General features: G+C 39.8%; 1 protein-coding gene across 1 annotated transcript; it reads right to left on the bottom strand.

The window, feature by feature from the left end:
- Positions 1-445: 445 nt before the first annotated feature.
- On the bottom strand, positions 446-22,048 carry LOC139458302 (etoposide-induced protein 2.4 homolog). Its single transcript, XM_071239693.1, has 10 exons — positions 21,965-22,048; positions 19,086-19,375; positions 17,011-17,071; positions 14,055-14,121; positions 12,753-12,877; positions 11,500-11,616; positions 10,182-10,293; positions 9,404-9,515; positions 7,107-7,181; positions 446-5,801 (listed from the first exon to the last, which is right to left on the bottom strand). Exons 2-10 carry the CDS (start codon positions 19,280-19,282, stop codon positions 5,654-5,656), a joined length of 1,014 nt encoding a protein of 337 aa, XP_071095794.1. The 5' UTR covers positions 19,283-19,375; positions 21,965-22,048; the 3' UTR covers positions 446-5,653.
- Between the last annotated feature and the right edge of the window lie 209 nt (positions 22,049-22,257).

Raw genomic sequence — 22,257 nt, 5'->3', positions numbered from 1 at the left:
TTCGTACGCCTGATGCCAAGCCCGGCGAAGCAGTATGCAGGATGCCATGAAATGTTTATCTTGTATGTGGATTTCAAAATTTGAAGCTTATTTTTCATGATTTTGAGTGTCAAATAAATAACACATTTATCCCAAAGCTCATGAGCATGCATGGTCATGCATTCTACATGAAAATTCCAGTCTAATTTACTCGAAAGTTCTTAAACTGGATGCCAAAACAAATTAAGTAGTGTTCCAATTCCAAGAGGTTGAGGGTCGGCACCCACAAGGATCATAACTAGGGCAAAACTGGGATTAAAACAGCCACAATCAGCACATCCTGGGGTGGCTAAGGGACACAACTCTGGAAAGAACCTTAGGCCACTGAGCCATCCATTTACGCATATTCACATCAGACAAAAATGAAAACAGCATGAGTTCATAAAATACATTTTATATAGCTCTAAATAGCAGGATATAGTGTGAAAACAGAAATATGAAATCTGTCACAAGCAATGAAAATATACACGTAGGCCTGCTATACACCACACAATGTTATAGTTAAAAACATGGCTACATGTGTTAGCACCATCAAAATCAGGTAAAAATGGCAACAATCATTCAAAGCTACAGTGACATGAAAAAGGCTTCCACCACTTCTCCACTTCCCAGTGACTAGTTTTATCCACTGCGTTCTGTGTTCACTTGACAGATAGTTTTAACAGTTGATAATATTACAAAATAGGTAGATGTTCTAACTGACAAAATCATTCAAATCTGGAATCAATGGAGTCAACAAAAATTCATGAGACAAGATTCTTCACAATCAAAGGCATATGGTTCTTATATTTTACTTGGCATATGGAATCGCCAACCAGGTCTTAGAAACAAAAAAGGAAGAGAGACTTCTGAGAATGATATTTCTAAGTTGTCATAAGCAATTCTTGGAATGAACTGGGTTTAACCAGCCCCAAGCAATAGTGATCTTAAGCCATTACAGGATTGGTGACTCCATAGACCAGCTTATACTGTCATACCAAGAATCACGATCAGGGGGAATTGAGGATTCTGGCATACCTAAGGGACATAACTCTGCACACCGAACCTAAGATGACTGCCACGTGTGCCCATATACATATCTGATAATATGTATAGTGTCTGTCATATGTATACAGTGAGTAATCATATATGTTTCAGTATGAACAAATGAATGAACAAATTATCAAAAAAAAGTAGGTGGTGTCTTCATAATGACGTTTAACAAATAACGTAAAATTACGTAAACATTAATACATCTAACAGTTATAACTTTCTGTTGGAATCAGCCAATTATTGCTTTGCCATTTTAAGGAAACAGCAAGTGATGAAATCTTTCTTGCACATGCCTATATGTATATCTATGTACAGAAACAATCTGAGGTATGTCGGCAGTATTATGATCATTGTTTCACCATCACCAGTCGAGGGTATTTTTGTTTCTGGTGATTAACACCCTCAGCACATCCACAAAGAGGAGGAGCTATGAGTACATGTTCACCCAATCAGATTTCAGCGTTATTCTGTCGCTATGGATCCAATGTTTTCAACCGTGTCCATCATTCATTTTTCACTCGTCGCTGCAATGTTTTGTTACAGAACCTAAGGGGGTTTATTTAAAATTCAGAAAATACAAACAATCCCAATAATCAACACAACCAAAATTATCATGTAATGGACAGTGTTATCGGTAGATAAATCAATCCAATTATCTTGGTATCACAATCCAATAAAAATCTGTAAATGAGGTCAGCCTGCAGGAACTACTTTCACTCAGCTTTGTACATCGTTTGGATGCCTACTTGCTTAAAGATTATCACATAACATTCCCTACATGATTAGATAGTGATTTCCCGGTGTGTGAGTGCTTATGTTAACAAACAAGACTGCAAATCATTTGGCACTACATTTTAAATGGGGCAGTTCACTCAGGCTTTGTATTCCTACGCAGTTTATGAAGCTACTAAAGTGAAAATAGCAATATGTATTAAACCTGGATTCTTTAAAGAATGAGATCATGATAAACAAATTATTAGCCGCCTGTCTTTCTGTATCATAAATATCACATTAGGAATACAAATATGTATACTCTCACCAGCTAGCATAATACAAATGTTATTCCGAATTTACAATATTTACGATTCAAATACAACTTTTGTGAAATTTTCTATGAACCTACTTTTTCCATAATTTTAGACAAAAAAAAGCTGCAAAGTTCAAAGTCACTGTAGACATTTTTGTTGCACATTGCAGACTTACCATGCTGAGATACAGACACCTGTTGACGTCACCCATTAATCAAAGTAAACAATACGCCAATTACAGCAGGGGTAGTTAATGAACAAAAATACCTTGGCCGCTGTTGGCCAGCAATGAATAAACATATTCATAAAAATTATCATCACACAAACTAACATATAAGTAACATCAAGTCATAACAAAAATTGGGCCACAATATTCCTCGCAATACATGTTTTCAAAATGAAATTTTTATACAATGCAAACTGTTCATGGTTGGTCACCCTGTTAATTCCTAACACATCATTGACCTCATACAAACTTTTTTCTTACCTTGTGCTTCAGTTTGCCAAGGGTTTCTGGTCATTGTTGACGAGGCTCCCATCTATCTAAACTAGTGCCTGATTTCTCGTAGGCTGTCATCAGACAACACAAAATCTACCATTCATGGTCTACAGGTTTTGAGTGAAAACAACGGCAAAATTTTGTTAAGTAATATTGTTACCGAAAAAAATGAACACAAAGTAATTTGTAATAATTTTTATCAAACAAAACAAACTTTCAAGGTGTTGACATATCTCCATGTACATTTACAGTCATAATTAAGAATGATACGCATGCACATCTATCAACGGAAATGGTACCGATTTGTACCACCACTATTTAGCAAAAACACTGAGGACGCGGAACCAGTCTAAGTTCACAGGACAGTTTCTGAGCAATATGACCTGTATCTGATACCCAGCTCACAGGTAATGGGTCACTTCATGTGTGTCATCAGGTTATCCTAATCTTTGCAAAGACAGAAAGGACACCCCACTGATTCATCCAAGATTTCAAACTATGTGCCCCATGCAAGGAAAATTGAAGCAAAAACATATTTAGTGCAAAATCAAAACTTTATAAAGTTAATAGTTTCTTAAATTTAGATGTTCGGAATTTAGAATTTAGATTGCAGCCAATGCAATAATGAATACAAAGTTTCTTCTTTATTAGCCCTGTAATCAGTTTGCCAGAAGTCCACCTTGCAAAGCCATGACATCCCTTGCAATTATGCTAACCTGAACAGAAATTATGTCATGGCCAATTTGGACATTTTAACGATAAACATTTGTTGAAGACTTCTTGTTGAGTAAGTTTAGATATAGAACCACAGTTATTCCATCACAGAACACAAGGTGACACTTAATGTCATCCGTTTCAGTATTACTGATATAGTGAGTGAGTGGGTGAGTGAGAGGTTTTATGCCGCTTTTAGCAATATTCCAGCAAAATCACGGCGGAGGAAACCAGGAATGGGCTTCACAGATTGTACCCTATGTCAGGAATCAAACCTTGGTCCTCGGCGTGACGAGTGAAAGCTTTAACCACTAGCTACCCGACCTCCCCTACTGATATAGAAGTGCCACATTGTCCTCATAACACATGCAGCGGCCATAAAATGTCCCCTTATGGGATTTCAACCACAGACCTTCTGATCTGAGGTTTGACCGTAGAAGGTTAACCCTGTCAGGAAGATGACAAGGTGAGGATGTCAACTGTAACGCCATGCTACACACACACCATAAATTACATACATGTACTAGTATATACATATGTGAAAGCAAGACTTAATGTACATAAATAAATAAAATATTTGTTAGCCAGCAATAACGCAGCTGAAGTTCGACATTGAACAACCAGTAGGAGTCTGCTGTTCATGGCAGCTCTTGTTCATCAACATCATGTCAGAATGGATAATGTATTTCTGCATTGCAATACAATCACAGGGCCACATTTGTGAAGTGAGAACCATGCCTCTAAGGGCGATCCTAATACACAACTCAACATCTCATGGGGATATTCTGAGAGTCCAGGTGGGGGGACATCTTCCTGAGGCAAGGGAGTTTTACTGAAATGTCCAGTTTTCAGGCTTGCTGAACTTGGCTGGAATTTTGTGGTTCAATCATAGCGCCAGCAGTTGTTAATATGAGTTATGTCCCTTCTATGTCCCCCCTACAGACCACTCACCTCTCATATCATTTCATATTGCTTAAAAAGAAATGGTGGCACCCAGTCAAGACAATCACATCGATAATATAGATTTGTTTTGTAACAAAACAGGTTTTACCTCGCAAAGTGCATCAAACCACTTAAAGACCTTGATTAAGAACATGAAAAGACTTGGAAAATATCTGTTTTACATGCTCTGCAAATCTTGCAATCGAATGAATTTGGCACAGCACTTGCCATGTTGTTTAGGAACAGGATGTGGATTTCGTCAGGGATCTTGATTGGACTATGCACAGACTTATTAGTCTAGCCAAAATGCAATTCCATTATTCCAGCCAAATTTGGTAATGGTGGAAACTGGACTTTTAAAGTCACTTAAGCCAGCAAGCCTGACTACCCGATCCCGTTAGTCGCCTCTTACAAGTACCGGGTATAGTCACCTCTTATAGCAAGCATGGGTTGTGCAGTCAGTTAAGAGTGTCGATACATTGTACATACATAGGGACTTGAACAAGAGTAACGAACATGTGAACAGTAGGATCAGGATGAACATATGCCATGGATATCAGTGCAACTTTTTCAGTAATTCTCACAGGGTATATATATCTGTATCATGCCAGTTGGCAATCAACACTAAATGTCCGACTGTTTCACTTTTGCTCGCAGCAGTGTGTCATCATAGCAATGGGTTTCCACAAATTATCCAAGATGCCATCTTTGAAGTCACTGGTGGTTTGATGTAACATCGTTCCAGCATCAGACAGACAGCTGATGTCTCCATTTGGGATTGAAATCCCACCTTTTATCAGGACAAAAGGCCATGGGGAAATATATAGAGGAAAATATACCAGCAACATGGAAGTACAGATTGTCTCTCCCTCCTGCAATATTTGATACTCATTCCTTGTGATTATTTGTACATTTGTTTGTATACTGACACTGCCAACAACTTTGTCTGGAATGTGAGCTGACTACAGGTTTCACTCCAGGAACATCTATTTTCAGTGAAATAATAGATATTGTTTAGAAGTACACATTATATGTAGGACATTGTTGCCAGACAATAAAAATCTCACTACTGGCTGAATTATTGAAAGAAAAGGAAAGGAAAGATACGGTATGTTTTCTCATTTTTCACATTACCCTTCCATCTCTGCTGTCCTCTATATTTTCATTGCTTTTCCTTGAAGTTTATTTGAACTTTGAATTTGGCACTGACCGTTGTTCCAATAATTGACCTTGACCTGTATCATCCCTTTGACCTTGATCTTTATCATCCCTTTGACCTTGATCTTTATCATCCCTTTGACCTTGCCATTCCATGTTTTGTCTTATTCCATGTCATCAAAGAAGATCAAAGTCACTCTCAGGCATTCTTACAGATACAACATAAGGTCAAGGTCAAGGATCACCTTGATTGTTTGGCATCACGGGTTGGTGTCCTCTTCGGTGTTGCTTGGTTACCAGATGGATTCCTGGTTTTGTTGGTCATGGATCGGTGGAACACTGCATTTGTGATAACCCTCACTGGTGTGAACAGCTTTAATGGGAACTCACTACAAGGAGAATACAAATGAATGAATGAATGAATGAATGAATGAATGAATGAATGAATGAATGAATGAATAACATTTAATGCTGCACTTAGTAATGCAATATGACAGCGGTTTGTATATAATCCAGTGATTGACAGCATGAGCATTGTTACACACAATCGGGTTGCAATGACACACAATCAACAAATCACCAAGTTGGACCACCCGATACACTTTATAACCCCTTATGACAAGTATAGGTTGCTCAGAAAGCATCATGCCGTATGAAGCCAACCAGACAATTGCAACTTGTTGAAAATAGTGCCACTTCATAGTAGCTCATCTGAACATGCAGTCAACAGTCTAAAATGTCAACAATTACACACATTTAACAAAAGCTCTCAGCGTTCATTTACTCAAAAGGGGCGGTCGGGTAGCCTAGTGGTTAAAGCGTTCGCTCGTCACGCCGAAGACCCGGGTTCGATTCCCGACATGGGTACAATGTGTGAAGCCCATTTCCGCCGTGATATAGCTGGAATATTGCTAAAAGCGGCGTAAAACCATACTCACTCACTCACTCATTTACTCAAATAGTTTTGCTACAGTGAGTGAGTGAGTGAGTGAGTACGCCCCGCCCCGCCCCGCCCCGCCCCGCCCCGCCACGCCACGCCCACGCATTGTACCCATGTCAGGAATTGAATCTTGATCTTCAGTGTGATGAGCGAATGCTTTAACCACTAGGCTACCCCACCACCCACGATAGTACTGAGGAAAAACTAACACAATAATCTGGTTACATGAAGAAATATGTTATAAGGATAAACATAAACCAAAAAGTTCAGCTCCCTCAGTCTGTTAATTTCAGAGACTTCGCTCACAGAGCCAAATATGCACTTGATAGACTTCAATAGTATGTTTAAAACAGAGTCAACTAGTTTCTGCAGAAAATGTTCTGAAACCCATAATTCTGACCATCAACATCAAATCACTGCCCTACTACATTATCAATCTTCTAAGTGAGGGATCAAGGACAGATAACTCTGGTTGGTAACTATGGACAACGAGCAGGGGCACGGGTCATGTTTTTCCACTATGATGTATTGATTTTCCAGGCCAACAGGTGTATAAAAGATGACAGTGAGTAAGTATGGTTTTAACAATGTTCCAGCAAAATATACCATGGCGGGGTACACTGACTTTACAAATTGTACCCATGTGGAGAAACAAACCTGGGCCTTCGACTTAACAGGCAAACGCTCTAACCACTAGGCTACCCAACGCCCCCACAACATGGGCGAGAGAACTAAAGTGTCAGCTACTACTCACAATGGCTGAGCGGGCTCCTGAGCATCGTTGGCACTGATGATGAAGAGCGGGAACAGGATGGAGAAGATGCAGCCACTGAAAGAGACACTTGCGATCATTACAAGATCACATGGATCACTATTCTCGTCATCCCAAATGAACTAACACATCACAAGTCTTGGGCCCGAGGCACACATGAAACTAAACATTATTAGTTCAGTGGACAAGCACTGATTATCAACTAGATTAGTGATGCAGGTATTTGACGTTTACCACTTTAGTGTTTCTTTGCTTGTTTAACACTGCACTCAGCAATATTCCAGCTATATGACAGTGGTTTGTAAATAATCGAGTCTGGACCAGACAATCTTGTGATTGACATCATGAGCATCAATCTTGAGGCAAGCATGAGTTGCTGAAGACCTATTCTCCACCCGGATCTTCAAGGGTCTACCACTTTAGTGAATGCCATTAGTACTGGAACAGGTAGGTAGGTTTGGACGATAACCACGATTGAGTTGGGTTTTAAACCACTTTCAGTAAAATTATATTCAGGTTCAACAGTGATGGGTATCACACATTGTATTTACATAGGGAATCGAACCCAGGCCGTTGGTTTGACGATCGAACGCTTTAACCACTAGGCTATCCCACCGTCCAACAACTGGTATTGTCAACAAGGCTTGATTTAAGGAACTAGATCAAATTTGCACCAGGTGCATGCTGACATGAAAACGACATTGCACTCAAAACAACCAGGTTGCACATGGTCCCATATATTTACAAAGTTGAAACAGGCCGAACTGCTGCGAGTGTCACATTAATTACTGACGCATTGCTGTAAATGTGATAGGAACATGTGCACATAATCTTGAAGTACCCACAGTGTGATGACATCAAGCCCAAGACCACATGACAAATTACACATAATACAAGGACCAGTGATCTAGTATGGTAAATAAACTTTAGATGAATTGAATGTGTTCCAAGATTGATTTTGTGAGGGGACAAGTTAGAATTAGCCAGACACAAATTTGAATTTTTTTTAGATGCGGGTGCATGTACACCAATGTCATTAAAATCCGATCTTAGTTCTCACTATCGCTAAACAAAGATCTGAGGACATCCCATTACGGGTCATGTCAGAACGACCTTTCATCCGACCAATCAAAGCGTCGCTTACCAGATCATGAAAGTGACAGAATGTATTTTCCAATCAAGCAACCTCGAACATGTTAACACAGGCTATTCCGAATGACTGTTACGGCCTGTGCGACTGATTCTGTCAAAATCATCGTCTATCTCTTGCTTCCGTGGGATAAACAGAGGAGGCGTTGCACAGTATGTGGGAAGCACTGCCATACAATCTGAACCATATATTAGACATTCTAGATTATTTGTTGGTTCAGTTTTCAAAATTTTAATCGAGAACTGTGTCAACATATCTTTTAAGCGAAAGTCTGAAATGGAAGTCGCCAGGTTGAAACAAGTGCCGTAAAGCTCGAGAAAGCTGCTTTCTAATTGGCTGATGTCGACTTCTTGTTAGTCATTTCAGTGGTTGGGCAAAGTTCGCGATAGTTTGTTCTGACATGACCCGTAATGGGATGTCCTCAGATCTATGTTCAATCTCATTAAAATCAGATCCTATTTTTCGCTACCGCTAAACAAAGATCTGAAGACATCCCATTAGGGGTCACGTCAGAACGACCTTTCATCCGACCAATCAGTGCGTCGCTTACCAGATTGTGAAAGTGACAGTCGGAATGTGATTTCTAATCATGCAATCTTTAACATGGGGTATTCGGAACGATAGTTACGGGTTTAACGACTGAATCCTTACATGCTAGACCATCTATTAGTCATTCCAGAATGTTTTTTGTTCAGGTTTCCAATTTGTTATCGAGAATTTGACAAAATATGTTTCGAGGCGTAGTCGCCAATTTGAAATTTGTGCCGTAAAGCACGAGAAAGCTTGTTTCTGATTGGTCATTCCATCGGTCGGTCAAAGTTCGCGCAAGGTCGGTCTGACGTGACCCGTGATGGGTTGTCCTCAGATCTTTGTTTAGCGGTAGCGAGAACTAAGGTCTGATTTTAATGAGATTGATCTATGTTTAGCAGCAGCGAGAACTTAGATAAGATTTTAGTGAGATGTACACATGAATATTAGGTTATATATTTCAATAATAGGTTTACTGGTGCATGTTTTATGTTGCTAAATCGAGCCCTGGTTGATAACAAGATATCAAAGGATTACAGAAATACACCTGAAGATTTTTCCATTTTTTATGTTCACAGAATGAATGCTGCTTGTTACCAACCTGATCACAGTGGAGGAAGATAGCGACGTCGCCAACGCCATGGGCAGGCCAAACCCAACAAAGTAGGGCCAGTTGATTTCTATCAATGATAACCGGGTGTGCACCTCTAAACCTGAAATGAAATTGTTTCAGATGAGTATTTATTTCATCAACACTTTGATCATTCACTTTCTCTATCAGAATCACAATCAAGGCAAATGTAGGGTTCGAATAAAGATTAATAAGATCCTGGCAGGCCTAGGGGGCACAACTCTGCATGCGGACTATATATTCAATGTAAAGGTGAAAAACATCATATGTGTGTTTCTTATTTCAGCCCATTCGGAAAAAGGGTAGGTCACTAAATCGGTTTCTTAAGATTGATATCAGTAAAACAGTAACCATGGTAACCGGCAGTATGAAAGTAAAAGCCATATTGAAGGCAATGCCAGGTATACCTGTACAGTGTTCCCGCTGGCATTTTAAACAGCTGTCCCAGCGGACAGGCAACTCTAAAAATACCAGTCCCACCCAATTTTAGTCAGTTCCAACTTTGAACACAAAAAAGACCTTACGAAATGCACTGGATATTGATGGCTGACATATTCCATGATGTTATCCCTGAAGTAACTTAGTTAGATCTACAAGTCATTCACACAAAGTTCAGCCACAATTTTCTCTTTTTTCCCCCGGAATATTTCACTTGGAAAAAAGGGAAAAGGGTTGGAGGTTCCAGATCAGGGTCGGCCGGGGGACTGGCAACACAAATGTTTGAGGAGGTGTGTAGGGAGGGTCTCACCCATGTTGTACCACTTGTACTCGAACGTGTACAGGGAGTAGAGCAGACAGAAGTGTAGCACGCTGACTAGTTGGCCCACTCCGTAGATCGGCAGGGAACTAGCCATTGTTGCCTGCAAATAACAAACACATGTTGTTCGACGGATGCAGGTGTGCAAGAAAGATTACAGTAAATCAAAAAATTATTTTTCAATTTCCAGCTGAAATGGGTTTTTCTCCTAATCAGTTGGCATATGAATCTGGTAATACAAAATGTCACAAATGGTGAATAAAATTAGTATTTGAGATATAGTTCTCTAATTTCCATATTGAACAATTATAAAGTTGAACATATAAGGCCCTAATAAATTAATTTCCAAGATTCTCTTCACCGCTGGACTTTAATTAATTTATGTCACTGGAAATGTTATCAAAAAAATTAGTGATGCACACACAAGCCCCCACACACGCATCTACCCCCATCACCACCACACCAAAATCATTTCCAGCTTTGGCATGAGCCTCACCACATACAAGAGCCTCACAGCATACAAGAGCCTCACTACATACAAGAGCTACACAACATAAAAGAGCCTCACTACATACAAGAGCCTCATTACATACAAAATCCTCACCACATACAAGAGCCTCACTACATAAAAGAGCCACACAGCATACAAGAGCCTCAAAACATACAAAATCTTCATCACATACAAGAGCCACACAGCATACAAGAGCCACACAGCATACAAGAGCTTCACTATATACAAAATCCTCACCACATACAAGAGCCACACAGCATACAAGAGCCTCACTACATACAAGAGCCACACAGCATACAAGAGCCTCACTATATACAAAATCCTCATCACATACAAGAGCCACACAGCATACAAGAGCCACACAGCATACAAGAGCCTCACTACGTACAAGAGCCTTACTACATACAAGAGCCACACAGCATTTAAGAACCTCACCAAGTACAAGAGCCTTACTACATACAAGAGCCACACAGCATACAAGAGCCTCACTACGTACAAGAGCCTTACTACATACAAGAGCCACACAGCATACAAGAGCCTCACTACATACAAGAGCCTCACTACATACAAGATCCTCACTGCATACAAGAGCCTCACTACTTACAAGAGCCTCACTACATACAAGATCCTCACTACATACAAGAGCCTCACTACATACAAAATCCTCACTACATACAAGAGCCACACCGCATACAAGAGCATCACTACGTACGAGAGCCTTACTACATACAAGAGCCTCACACCATACAAGAGCCGCTCAGTGAATATTAGCCTCCAAAGGCCTCCCATGGCACCCACCTGTATGAGGAAGAAAGCCTGGAGTGTGACACTGAAGAGCATGTCGGCTATGAAGGTGCTTAGAGTCAGACTCTTTGGCTTCCCTCTCATTTTTAAATATGCAGCATCTGCTATGTCCTACAACACAAAACTGGTCATATTCAAACTGTGATTTATAAAATGCATGTGATGATGTCAACAGTTGGGTAAAGTTGATTATGATTTGATAAATGTCTTGACATAAGCAATGATAAGACGAAGGCTGAGTGCCAGCTTGTTGAAGGGCTTTGCATTCCTTAACACTGGTTTACCAAAGCCCAGCATTACTATCTCCGAATTACAGCTTTTTTTCATTTTGTATTCACCCGGTCAATAACACTAATCAAGTATAAAGCCTTTCAGGAGCAGCCAATCAAATCATGCCTTTCTTTAAGGAGATGGTACCATGCTCATTGCTCCATGGTTCGGAATAGTGTCTCCTTGCATTAGAATGAACAAGGGCAAAAGTGAGCGTGGCTCACTAATACCCCCGACCTGCCTAGCGTGTCAGTAGTTTCAAATTAAATAATGGATAGGGTTAGGGTTTGAAAAATTCATTAAAAAATGGAAAATTAATAAAAACATTTTTTTCTTTTGACTGCATCCCTCCATATGACACAAATCATATGTACTAATGTACTAAGTTTGGGATGAATCCACTGAATAGTTTAAGAGAAATCACGCGGACAAAGTTTTTGGCCGTACGGACGGACGGACCCTTGGTATAACTATATACCCCCGACCTAAAAGATTGGGGGTATAATGAATATTGATTAACACTGACTTGGTGGATTGAATTTAATCTATGCCAATTGTTAGGTCGATGCTTGTGATGTCAATCACTGGATTGTCATGTCCAGACTCGATTATATACAGACCGCCACCCTACAGCCGGAATATTAATGAGTGCGGCATTAAACATTCCTGAACCAGACACATTATTATTATGCACACAATATGGAGACCTAGCAAGCACTAAGATGTGATTTGAATGAAATTGACTGAGGACCAGGAAATGACTTGACTGACTGAATGTCATCACAAACTGATGTCTTGGATACTTACTTACACTGTCAGTCATGGGTTTGTCTGGTCCAGACTTGATGATTTCCATGGCGGTGCCATGTAGCTGGAATATGGTGACATGGTGATATCCGCAACAACAATTATTCATTTTTCAAATGAGCCTATACAAACATAAAAATGTCCAGACACACACAACAGACATGTCTTACCTGGAACCAGAAACAGTTGATTACTTTCGACAGAACAAACAGCGGCAACACCCAGAGGGCGCTGAATGTCCATGACAGAAGGGGAGATAACCATGACCAAACAAGACCATGAGTCAGAGAACCACCTGAAAATTAAATCAAATCTTAAATCCAACATGAAACGTGTATTTTAGTCAGACAAATAACTTGTAGATAAAAGCAGGTCATTATACCAGGGCAGGAAAGATCCCAGTGCCCATGGCTGTCTTGAAGCATGGGACTTGTCACAACTGCAGTGTTACAGGTGATTTTGTTCACTCTTGTAGAAGTTAACAACACCAAAAGCAATTGGAGACACTTTGTCTCAATACATTGGTAAATGTATCTACATTATCCCTAGTATATTTTCTTTTGAGCAAACTCGGGTAAAATGGCCTGTACATGTGAAACATGATGAAAATGATTAGGGGCAAAACGATACATCCGTATAACTTGCGTTTTCATGTGACTATAGGATACATGATGCATGATCCATTAAGACGATACACTTGCTAAAATAAACTACATACTGGTTTGATGACCCTCAGAATTTTTGTCTTTCAAATATTGTAAAATGTGTTGTGATTAGCATTTCAAGTTCACTGCTAAAAGTGACCACTACAATTGTGTGTCTACAGCTAGCTTTCTCTTTTGAACCTCATTGAAATATTTAAAGACAAGAAGTTTCCACGCGATTTGACATAAATATGCAAAAGAGCTCTGTGACCTGAAATGAGTTCCGTGAACCCCACACTGACCTGAGAAAAGCTCTGTGAACCCCACACTGACCTGAGATGAGCTCCGTGAACCCCACACTGACCTGAGATGAGCTCCGAGAACCCCACACTGACCTGAGATAAGCTCTGTGAACCCCACACTGACCTGAGATGAGCTCTGTGAACCCCACACTGACCTGAGATGAGCTCCGAGAACCCAACACTGACCTGAGATAAGCTCCGTGAACCCCACACTGACCTGAGATGAGCTCCGTGAACCCCACACTGACCTGAGATGAGCTCCGTGAACCCCACACTGACCTGAGATGAGCTCTGTGAACCCCACACTGACCTGAGATGAGCTCCGAGAACCCCACACTGACCTGAGATAAGCTCCGTGAACCCCACACTGAATGAGATGAGCTCCGTGAACCCCACACTGACCTGAGATGAGCTCCGTGAACCCCACACTGACCTGAGATGAGCTCTGTGAACCCCACACTGACCTGAGATGAGCTCCGTGAACCCCACACTGACCTGAGATGAGCTCCGTGAACCCCACACTGACCTGAGATGAGCTCCGTGAACCAGTAGATACAGGGCAGCAGCATGTAGTGGAACACAAAGATGCTGAGCTGAAATACAATAAAGCTTCCAATAAACTCCTCACAACACTTTGGTGGTGTTAAATAAATTGGTTGGTTGATGGATCTGCCCAGCAAACATTTAACAGATCTGCAAAATAAATATCTGTTTTTCTGCCTGTCAAGTGTGTTAACCCTTTCTGTAAAAAAACAACTTCAGTGTAAGACAATTATTAAGATCAATGTTAACTCAACTCAGTATTCCATGGACAAAAAAACAGCTATTACAGTTGATTTGATGCCTGCATATACGAGCATATAGTATTTGCCAGCGGAACATTTGTCCGATGCCCTAAAACGTGGCCATTTCCCCGTAAACATGTATAAGCACCATATGGTATACCCCTTCAAGTCAACATTTTCCCACTGATCCAGCAAAGCCAGTTCAGTCTGACAGCCACCTTGAGTCGAGTCAGAAAATTTCTTGTTTCTTATGGGCCTGGTTGGTGTAATCCCAAATTTTCCAAAATACGAAACTTGATATACTAGAACCATAACTATGGTAACCACGAGCAAGTGCATCAATCTTGATTTCTCGCCCCCATTATACTGATACATCATGCTATATTTAATAGTCACACACTATGGGAGTGAAATAAAAACACTGAAGAGCAGCAGCACAAGTTATCTCCCCTTTGACAATGGCACCTGTACCACTGTCAAGTTATTCTTACCGAGCAGATACCACCACTCCACATATAGCACATCAATATTACATGCAGAACAAAGCCTCTGAGGTGATGCACAGGATGTGATGTGATGTGATGTGATGGGGCATGAGTCAGAACGTTGAGGTTTTACATTTCTGACCCACGATCGCTAAGGGTTTACATCCTTGCACAAACAAGGAAGGAGTGCTTCCCTGGCATAGATGCCATGGGAAATGGACAAATATGTCATAATAGAAGATGCATTAGGTATCGAGCAAAAACATATACAGGTCTCAAAGTTGCAACTGGTTTGGTCACCATGGCCAATATAAGAAGCCAGGTAAAAAATTAGGGAGCCAAACTTCAAGATTATAGTCAGTGATGTATAATACTGTTAAAGCATATCTAATCTAATATGAGATCATCAATTATTTTTTACCTTAAGATTTCCATGTTGATTTTTAGTATTTTTAAATGAAACTTAAGTTCATTCATTCGGTATCGGAGTATTTGTTAATGTATAGTGTTTCTGTACTATGCAGTTTCTCTTTCTAAGTAGCCAAGTGGTGACTGCTTAATAATATTGGTCGCCAAGCGAAAATTTCAATTACCATGGCGACCACATAACTTTGAGGACTGTAATAGTCCTTTAATAAACCTACTAGAACAAGTACACAGGGACAGGTTATTTAATTGGGTGTATGTACCCCTCTCTACCCATCAGATAGTCCCTTAATAAGTCTATGGAAACAAGAACCCATGAGATAGACCCTTTGTGAGTGAAAACATAGACTGGGGGTCTTTCAGTAGTGTCAATGTACACACAAAACAATAGATGTCAGTACGCTAGGTTTCTAAACTAGTGTAACAAGTGAGTTATCCCCCTTGACAGCATGGCCAATGTACATGCCTGTCCTCACAAACATGAACAAATAATTGACTACTTGAAGTTAGTGCCTGATGAAAATTGTTCTCTTCATAATTAACATCAATGGAGGAGTGGTTATAACTATATCGTCCATGCCAAATTCTGTGGTGTTGACATGTTTCCATGTTTATTTACAATTACCCCCAATCTCATTGAAATCAGATCTTATTTCTCGCTATGCTAAACAAAGATCTGAGGACATCACATTAAGGATCACGTCAGAACGACATTTCATCCAACCAGATCTTTCCAGATCATGAAAGTGACAGTCGGAATGTGTTTTCTTATCATGCAACCACGAAATATTTAACACGGGGTATTCCAGACGACAGTTACGGTTTTATGATATCCATACAATCTAGGCCATCTATAAGCCATTCCAGAATGTTCTTCTTATCAGTTATATTTTTTTAATCGAGAATACGTAAAAATATGTTTAGAAGCGTAGTCACCAGTTTGAAACTGGTGTCATAAAGCTCAAGAAAGCTGCCTTCTGTTTGGCTACTGCCGAATACTTGTCAGTCATTTCACTGGTCGGTCAAAATTCGCAAAAGGTCGTTCTGACGTGACCCGTAATGGGATGTCCTCAGATCTTTGTTTAGCGGTAGCGAAAACTAAGATTTGATTTTAATGAGATTGAATTACCCGACCTGACTTGGGTCCCACTATAAGGTCTCAAGTGTTGGATACCACATATCCCATTGTGAATTGTTTTACCAGAGACCCAGCAAAAAATGTTTAGATACATGTATAAACGATCTCATCATGGATACACTGAAGTTGACCGAAGCTTTATCTTCACTCCAACGTATAAAAGTCAGAAAGAGGGTATGAATAGCCCAAAACAAATGTGAACATTAGCAACTTGTAATATAATGATGTGGTTTTATTGTTGTTGTCATTGAACAATAGATCACGTGACTAACCATGGGTCCGGGTTGTCCTCTGGGTACCTGGGTCTTTACTCGATCCGGACCCACCCAACCTGATAATGCAAGATGACCATCTAAGGTAAACATCCTTTAGCAAATCCTGCAGTCGACTGAAATCTGCACGTTGAAATCCATGTTGTTTATGACCCGGATGGCGATTTTGCTAAGCAATTTTAATTGGACTATGCATAGACTCATTAGTCTAGCCAAAATACAACTCCACAATCCCAGTCTAGTTCGGCAAGGGTGTAAACTGGACTTTTAAAGTCAGTTAACTCCCTTGCCTCCGAAAGATGTGCACAGCCAGGCACAGTACAAGAATATTATGACAATATGTGAGTTACCTCCCTTGTGTTACTATTATTCTTACCCAGCAGACGCCACCATTCCATGCACAACACATGAAAATTCGATTTGTTACTCTGGGAACACTGCAAAAGAAAGAAGATCATCTCAAGACATGGACACATTTATAAAATGTCAGTATCATCATGATCATACCAGGGTATTTGATATAAGTTCATTTCATTACACAATGAAAACAAGGTATGCGTCTGGCAAACCAGTGGTTGACAACTTCATCTGCGAGGAAAGAGTGAGTGAGTGAGATGGGTTTAACGCCGCTTTTAACAGTATTCCAGTTATATCGCGGCGTGTCAGCTTAATGTGGGAGGAAAGCCCGAAGTGGTGCAGGTCTCAGACGTTTACCACTTCGGTGAAACCCACGAGCACGGGTATGGTGCTGACAAACCTAGAAACATAATCGGGGCGAACCAGGATTCGAACCCACAATCATAGGTTTCTGGGGTGCCCAAGGGACGTAACTCTGCCAGCGAATCGCTGCGCCTTAGACGACTGGGCCACCCGTGCCCCCTGCGAGGAAAGACGACACAACAGTTATACTGGCACAAAAAGCTGTATATAGATCAATGATTTGGACCCAAGAAATGTAATAAGTCAATGACAAAAGTCAATGAGTGAAATCAACAAAATGGCAAATGAACCATAGCAACAAATCAATGCAATACTATTCGTGATTGCATGAGCCTGATCAAACAAACATCGCAATTAGAAAAGCGCTTGACTAACTCACTATAGCTCCTCAAAAGCGTTTCCCAACGATACTGAAAGTGCAATGCCAAGACATGCGTTCATGCGCTGCCCAGAATTTCTGGACCAGACAATCCAGTGATTGATATCATGAGCATCGATCCATGCAATAGGGATCAATGACATGCTTCAACCAAGTTAGCAAGTCTGAGCACCCGATCCCGTTAGTCGCCTCTTACGACAAGCATAGTCGCCTTTTTGGCATGCACGTGTGATTCCTCACGGACTGTCTGAACATTATCAGTGATAGTATTTCTTATCAAAAAAGAAACATGCATGCTTCAATTTAACCAAACATTCACACTCTCATGCATCAAATGGAATGGACGTTACTTCTCAATCTTTATGAGTAGGATGCAAAATTGCGCATGCAGTATGACCCTGATTGACGTGCCAATGGCACAGATAACACTGTAAGGCACAGTTAAAATATGTTCCTTGTGTCTGAAGAGCACCCTTAGTAATGATACAGTATATATTTTTTAATTCCATATGACGTATAAAACATGAAGCCTGAATGAAGATGAATATTCTACTGCAAATATTATATCAAGTAAATCAACACAAGTCAAGAAAAATTAAAAAATTCCTAGTGTTAATATTTGATATCGAAAGGCACTAGGATGAGAATCTCTTTCTCAGTTTGTAAACAATACTAACCAGTGTATTGAATGTTTTAAATGAACAGCTAACCAGCTTCATGGGCAGAGAGATTACAGATGACATTTCAGAGTCACATCATGGTAACCGATGACATCACAATGGTTTGAAAAGCATTGTGATGCAATTTCACTGAAGCGAATTCTCTGAGGAGATATGGCTTAATCTCACCCAAGTGATATCTCCAGTCTTGGATGATAAATCTTTAATTCTTAACATTAGGGACCACTTGGCTTTTGTGATTAATTCAGGACACTCATCACAAGCACTGAGCCTTCAGTGGATCACTGCACTGTACCCATGTTTCCTATGAATTAGTCTGCCTCTGCAGTCTAGTGGTACAGCGTCCACCCGGAGAGTGGGAGGTCGGGGTTTCAATCCCCTGACCACGTCATATCAAAAGACGTAAAAATGGTACTTGTTGTTACCCTGTCTGGTGCTCGGCATTAGGGGGCTATAACAAGGATTGATCGGCTCAGGAGTCAGGGTTATTCATTTTACACATGCACATGCACATACACCTGCACACATCGCTAAATAGGTGCAATAATCTTGAACGCAATGTTTAACCCCACTTCACCACAACTCCAGTGATCTAAACTATCTTGATGACCAAGCAAACATTTTCCCTTGTAAACATCTCAAGATCAGTAACAAAAGTGATAATATTCTCACTGTTCTTTCACCACATCTTTATGTTTGTTCTTCTCCAGGCGTCGGCGGGCGAGGGTAGTCAAAGGCTCATTTGACTTCTTCTCCGTTTCTTCTTCCTGGAGGTCAGCATCCAGATTCAAGACTCTCCTTGTTCCCAAGACTGCATCACGGAACCCCAGGACTAGTGAGGCTGCCACGCTCTTGATGGTGTCCGTCATGATTGCAGCAGTGTTAGACAATCACTGGCTTGGGTGGCTGGTCGATGTCGATAAAGCTAGATGCAAATGCTTTGCCATCGTGTTAATATTGATCTGAAATTAGAAAGATGATAACAGTTCAAATCCACTCTCTGCATTAGCATTTAATTATCAAAAGATTTCACCCAGAAATTTATAAAAGAAAATTAAACTATCAATAATATAAAGGATCATAAATATTATACTGAAATTGTTCACATACAAACTAAGGATTATGCTATGTTAATCCAAAACTGTCACACTGAAATAAAATCCATACTAGACATAAAGAACTTTAGGACCTTAAGGTTAAGTTAGGAATTTATCATTATGTAATTCAAATTGTCTGACAACTTTTTGTTTGTTGTTTCATGGCTCCAACAGACTTGTATGTAATCAATTCTGGAGCAGACAAACCAGTGGTTGACAGCATGATGCTGTCTCTGTAACCCTGTGGGTATGATAGAGCAGAAATAACAATGTCAAATGGTAAACATATGTCCATGACTTTCGATCAAGGCTTGTTCTTGGTGAAACCAGTCATTATCAAAACTTGTCAATAGTGAATATTAGTGATGGGTATTGCCCAGACTATAGTATTGCTATGTATTGCAATAATGATTCATGTATTGCGGTACTTATCACAATACATTGCAGGCGTTCTTGAATCTGTAATTTGTTATGAACCTAAACATAAATAAGCCAGATGATACATCAGACTCTCCCTGCACACTTTTGACAACTTTTTACAGGAAATGTTTCGCTTTTTCTATCAGAGGAAACAGTTGCGAATTAATGACATTAGATTTTAACTTTGGCCACAAGAAGAAAATATGCAAGATCTTCAAAAAGCAATATATGCTGGTATTATATTCAGGTGAAACGATACATTAGTGCACCAGTGAATTTTGAGTTTTCATGCTAATACATGCATGATTTTCAGTGATTATAGACACACTTACAACACTAAAGGGACAGGCAGGGAAATGTCAGACTTTAACATTGTCGGAAATACCTTATTCACTTCTGTTACATTAATTAATATAATTATCAAACCTTAAAGTTAGTTCAGTACTGCAATAGATGACAACTATCACAAAACTATTGCAAAAGTGTAAATAGCCCCAATATTCACACCTCGTTTTAATCTAGGGATAAAGTGTACCCTTTTCCACCATCAAATGACATCTATATTTACCGGTGTCATATCATAATACTGATATTACTAGGTGTTTGTTTGGTTAGAATTTGCGACAACTCACATTTACTTTCAATTGTTTTCATAAAGCAACTGTTGAAATCACTTCCGTTTTTCTTTCATTTGCTGAAAATGTCTGAAAGCTAAAACTACATTTCTCTGGAAACATGCCATGTATAACATATTTTATATACACCAAACAATCCCTCACTGTTTGGAAGAAGGAGCATTAAGCTGGTTGAAATGAATGAGTATAATTCACATTAATTGTTCGTAAAAGCAGCCACTTATTAACAGGTGGGAGAGCAGACAATCATTGGCTCTTGATTGTTTGTTGTTTAAAGCAGCACTCAGCAATATTCCAGCAAGCACTAGACTGTAAGTAATTGAGTCTGGACCTGACAATCCAGTGATTGACAACATGAGCATAGATCCAAGCAATTGGGATCGATGACATGCATCAACTAAGTCAGCGAGCTTGATGACCCAATCCTGTTAGTCGCCTCTTACGACAAGCATTGTCGCCTTTAACATTGGCTCTTGATGATTTGTGTTAATGGTCATTGAACAGTTGAATATTGGGATTAATGATAACCAAAAATTTCTTCAAAGTTTCTGTTAAGGATTCAAGTTGGGGTATAAGCAATGTAGGCCTGTGTACATCGTTTGGTTCTGGGGGTTTTATCATGACAGCTGCTTTTCATATTTTATTGTGGTAAACGTATGTGCTACGTCACATCCTCTCCATTTATCATTTTGAGAAAGCCATGCCTGCCATTGTCCATCAAAATGAGTAACCAATTGAATGACGAAAAATGTTAAAATTGACTACTCTAATAGGATTACCCTCATTGGATTATTGGAAACACTGTGAAACGGTAACATTTATGGCTAATCCTAGCTCTAACCAGGCTAACCCTAGGGATCGAAAAGGGGCGTTGGACCAAAACTGCATGTCTTTTCCCTAAGATTGAAAAGGGGTGTTTGAATTGGAAAAGTGTGTCAGCTCCCCAAGATTGAAAGGGGATGTTGGATCACCAAGGTATGTCAGATCCCTGAGACGAGTACGATTATATTTTGTCAGCAGTCGCGTCATGAATCTGTAGTATGAATGAAAATTTCAAATTCTTAAACCCAAAACTCGCTTGGCTGAGATAATCGAAGGGACCTATGAAAATACACACATAGTGAGTGACAACACGAGATATCAGTTAAAAGTGCGTCAATTAAGGAGTAAGGTAAACTGCATGGGTCCAACTGCACTCTTGTCAATTTCACATCATCTGTCTAGAATAGGATCAAGCGAAATATGAAATATGCGTCATAGCTCATATCATGATCACACTGGTTCAAACGCGACGCTAGAACAACTGATATTTTAGTTACAAATTGTGAAGCTCCCGTCAAAGATTTACATAAAATCATTATAAAAATGTGACCCAATTGTCATTTGCGATGAAACGTACCAATCAAGGACAGTTGTATCAGCAAACTGTACGGGAAAGGACATTCTCTTTTCTGAGGTCCGTACAAGCAGCTGATTGTTGTTGTTGAATACTCTCACGCACATGTTCAGCGCATCGCTTACAACAACAAATACTCAAACATATGTCAATATAGATTTCATGTGATAAATCCAAGACTAATGAAATATATTATTGATAAAAATATTTAATTGTGTATATAGTTATGAAGACAAAGGTCATATTTAAGAAGCACGATTTCTTTTTTTCTTGATACTGCGATCTCCGTGATTTGT

This window comes from Haliotis cracherodii, unplaced genomic scaffold (assembly GCF_022045235.1).
Source record: "Haliotis cracherodii isolate W230 unplaced genomic scaffold, xgHalCrac1.p SCAF_12, whole genome shotgun sequence".
In the NCBI taxonomy this organism is placed as follows: Eukaryota; Metazoa; Mollusca; class Gastropoda; order Lepetellida; family Haliotidae; genus Haliotis; species Haliotis cracherodii.
Note: the sequence above shows the minus strand (reverse complement) of the source record. Positions and strands in the feature narration are given on the sequence as shown.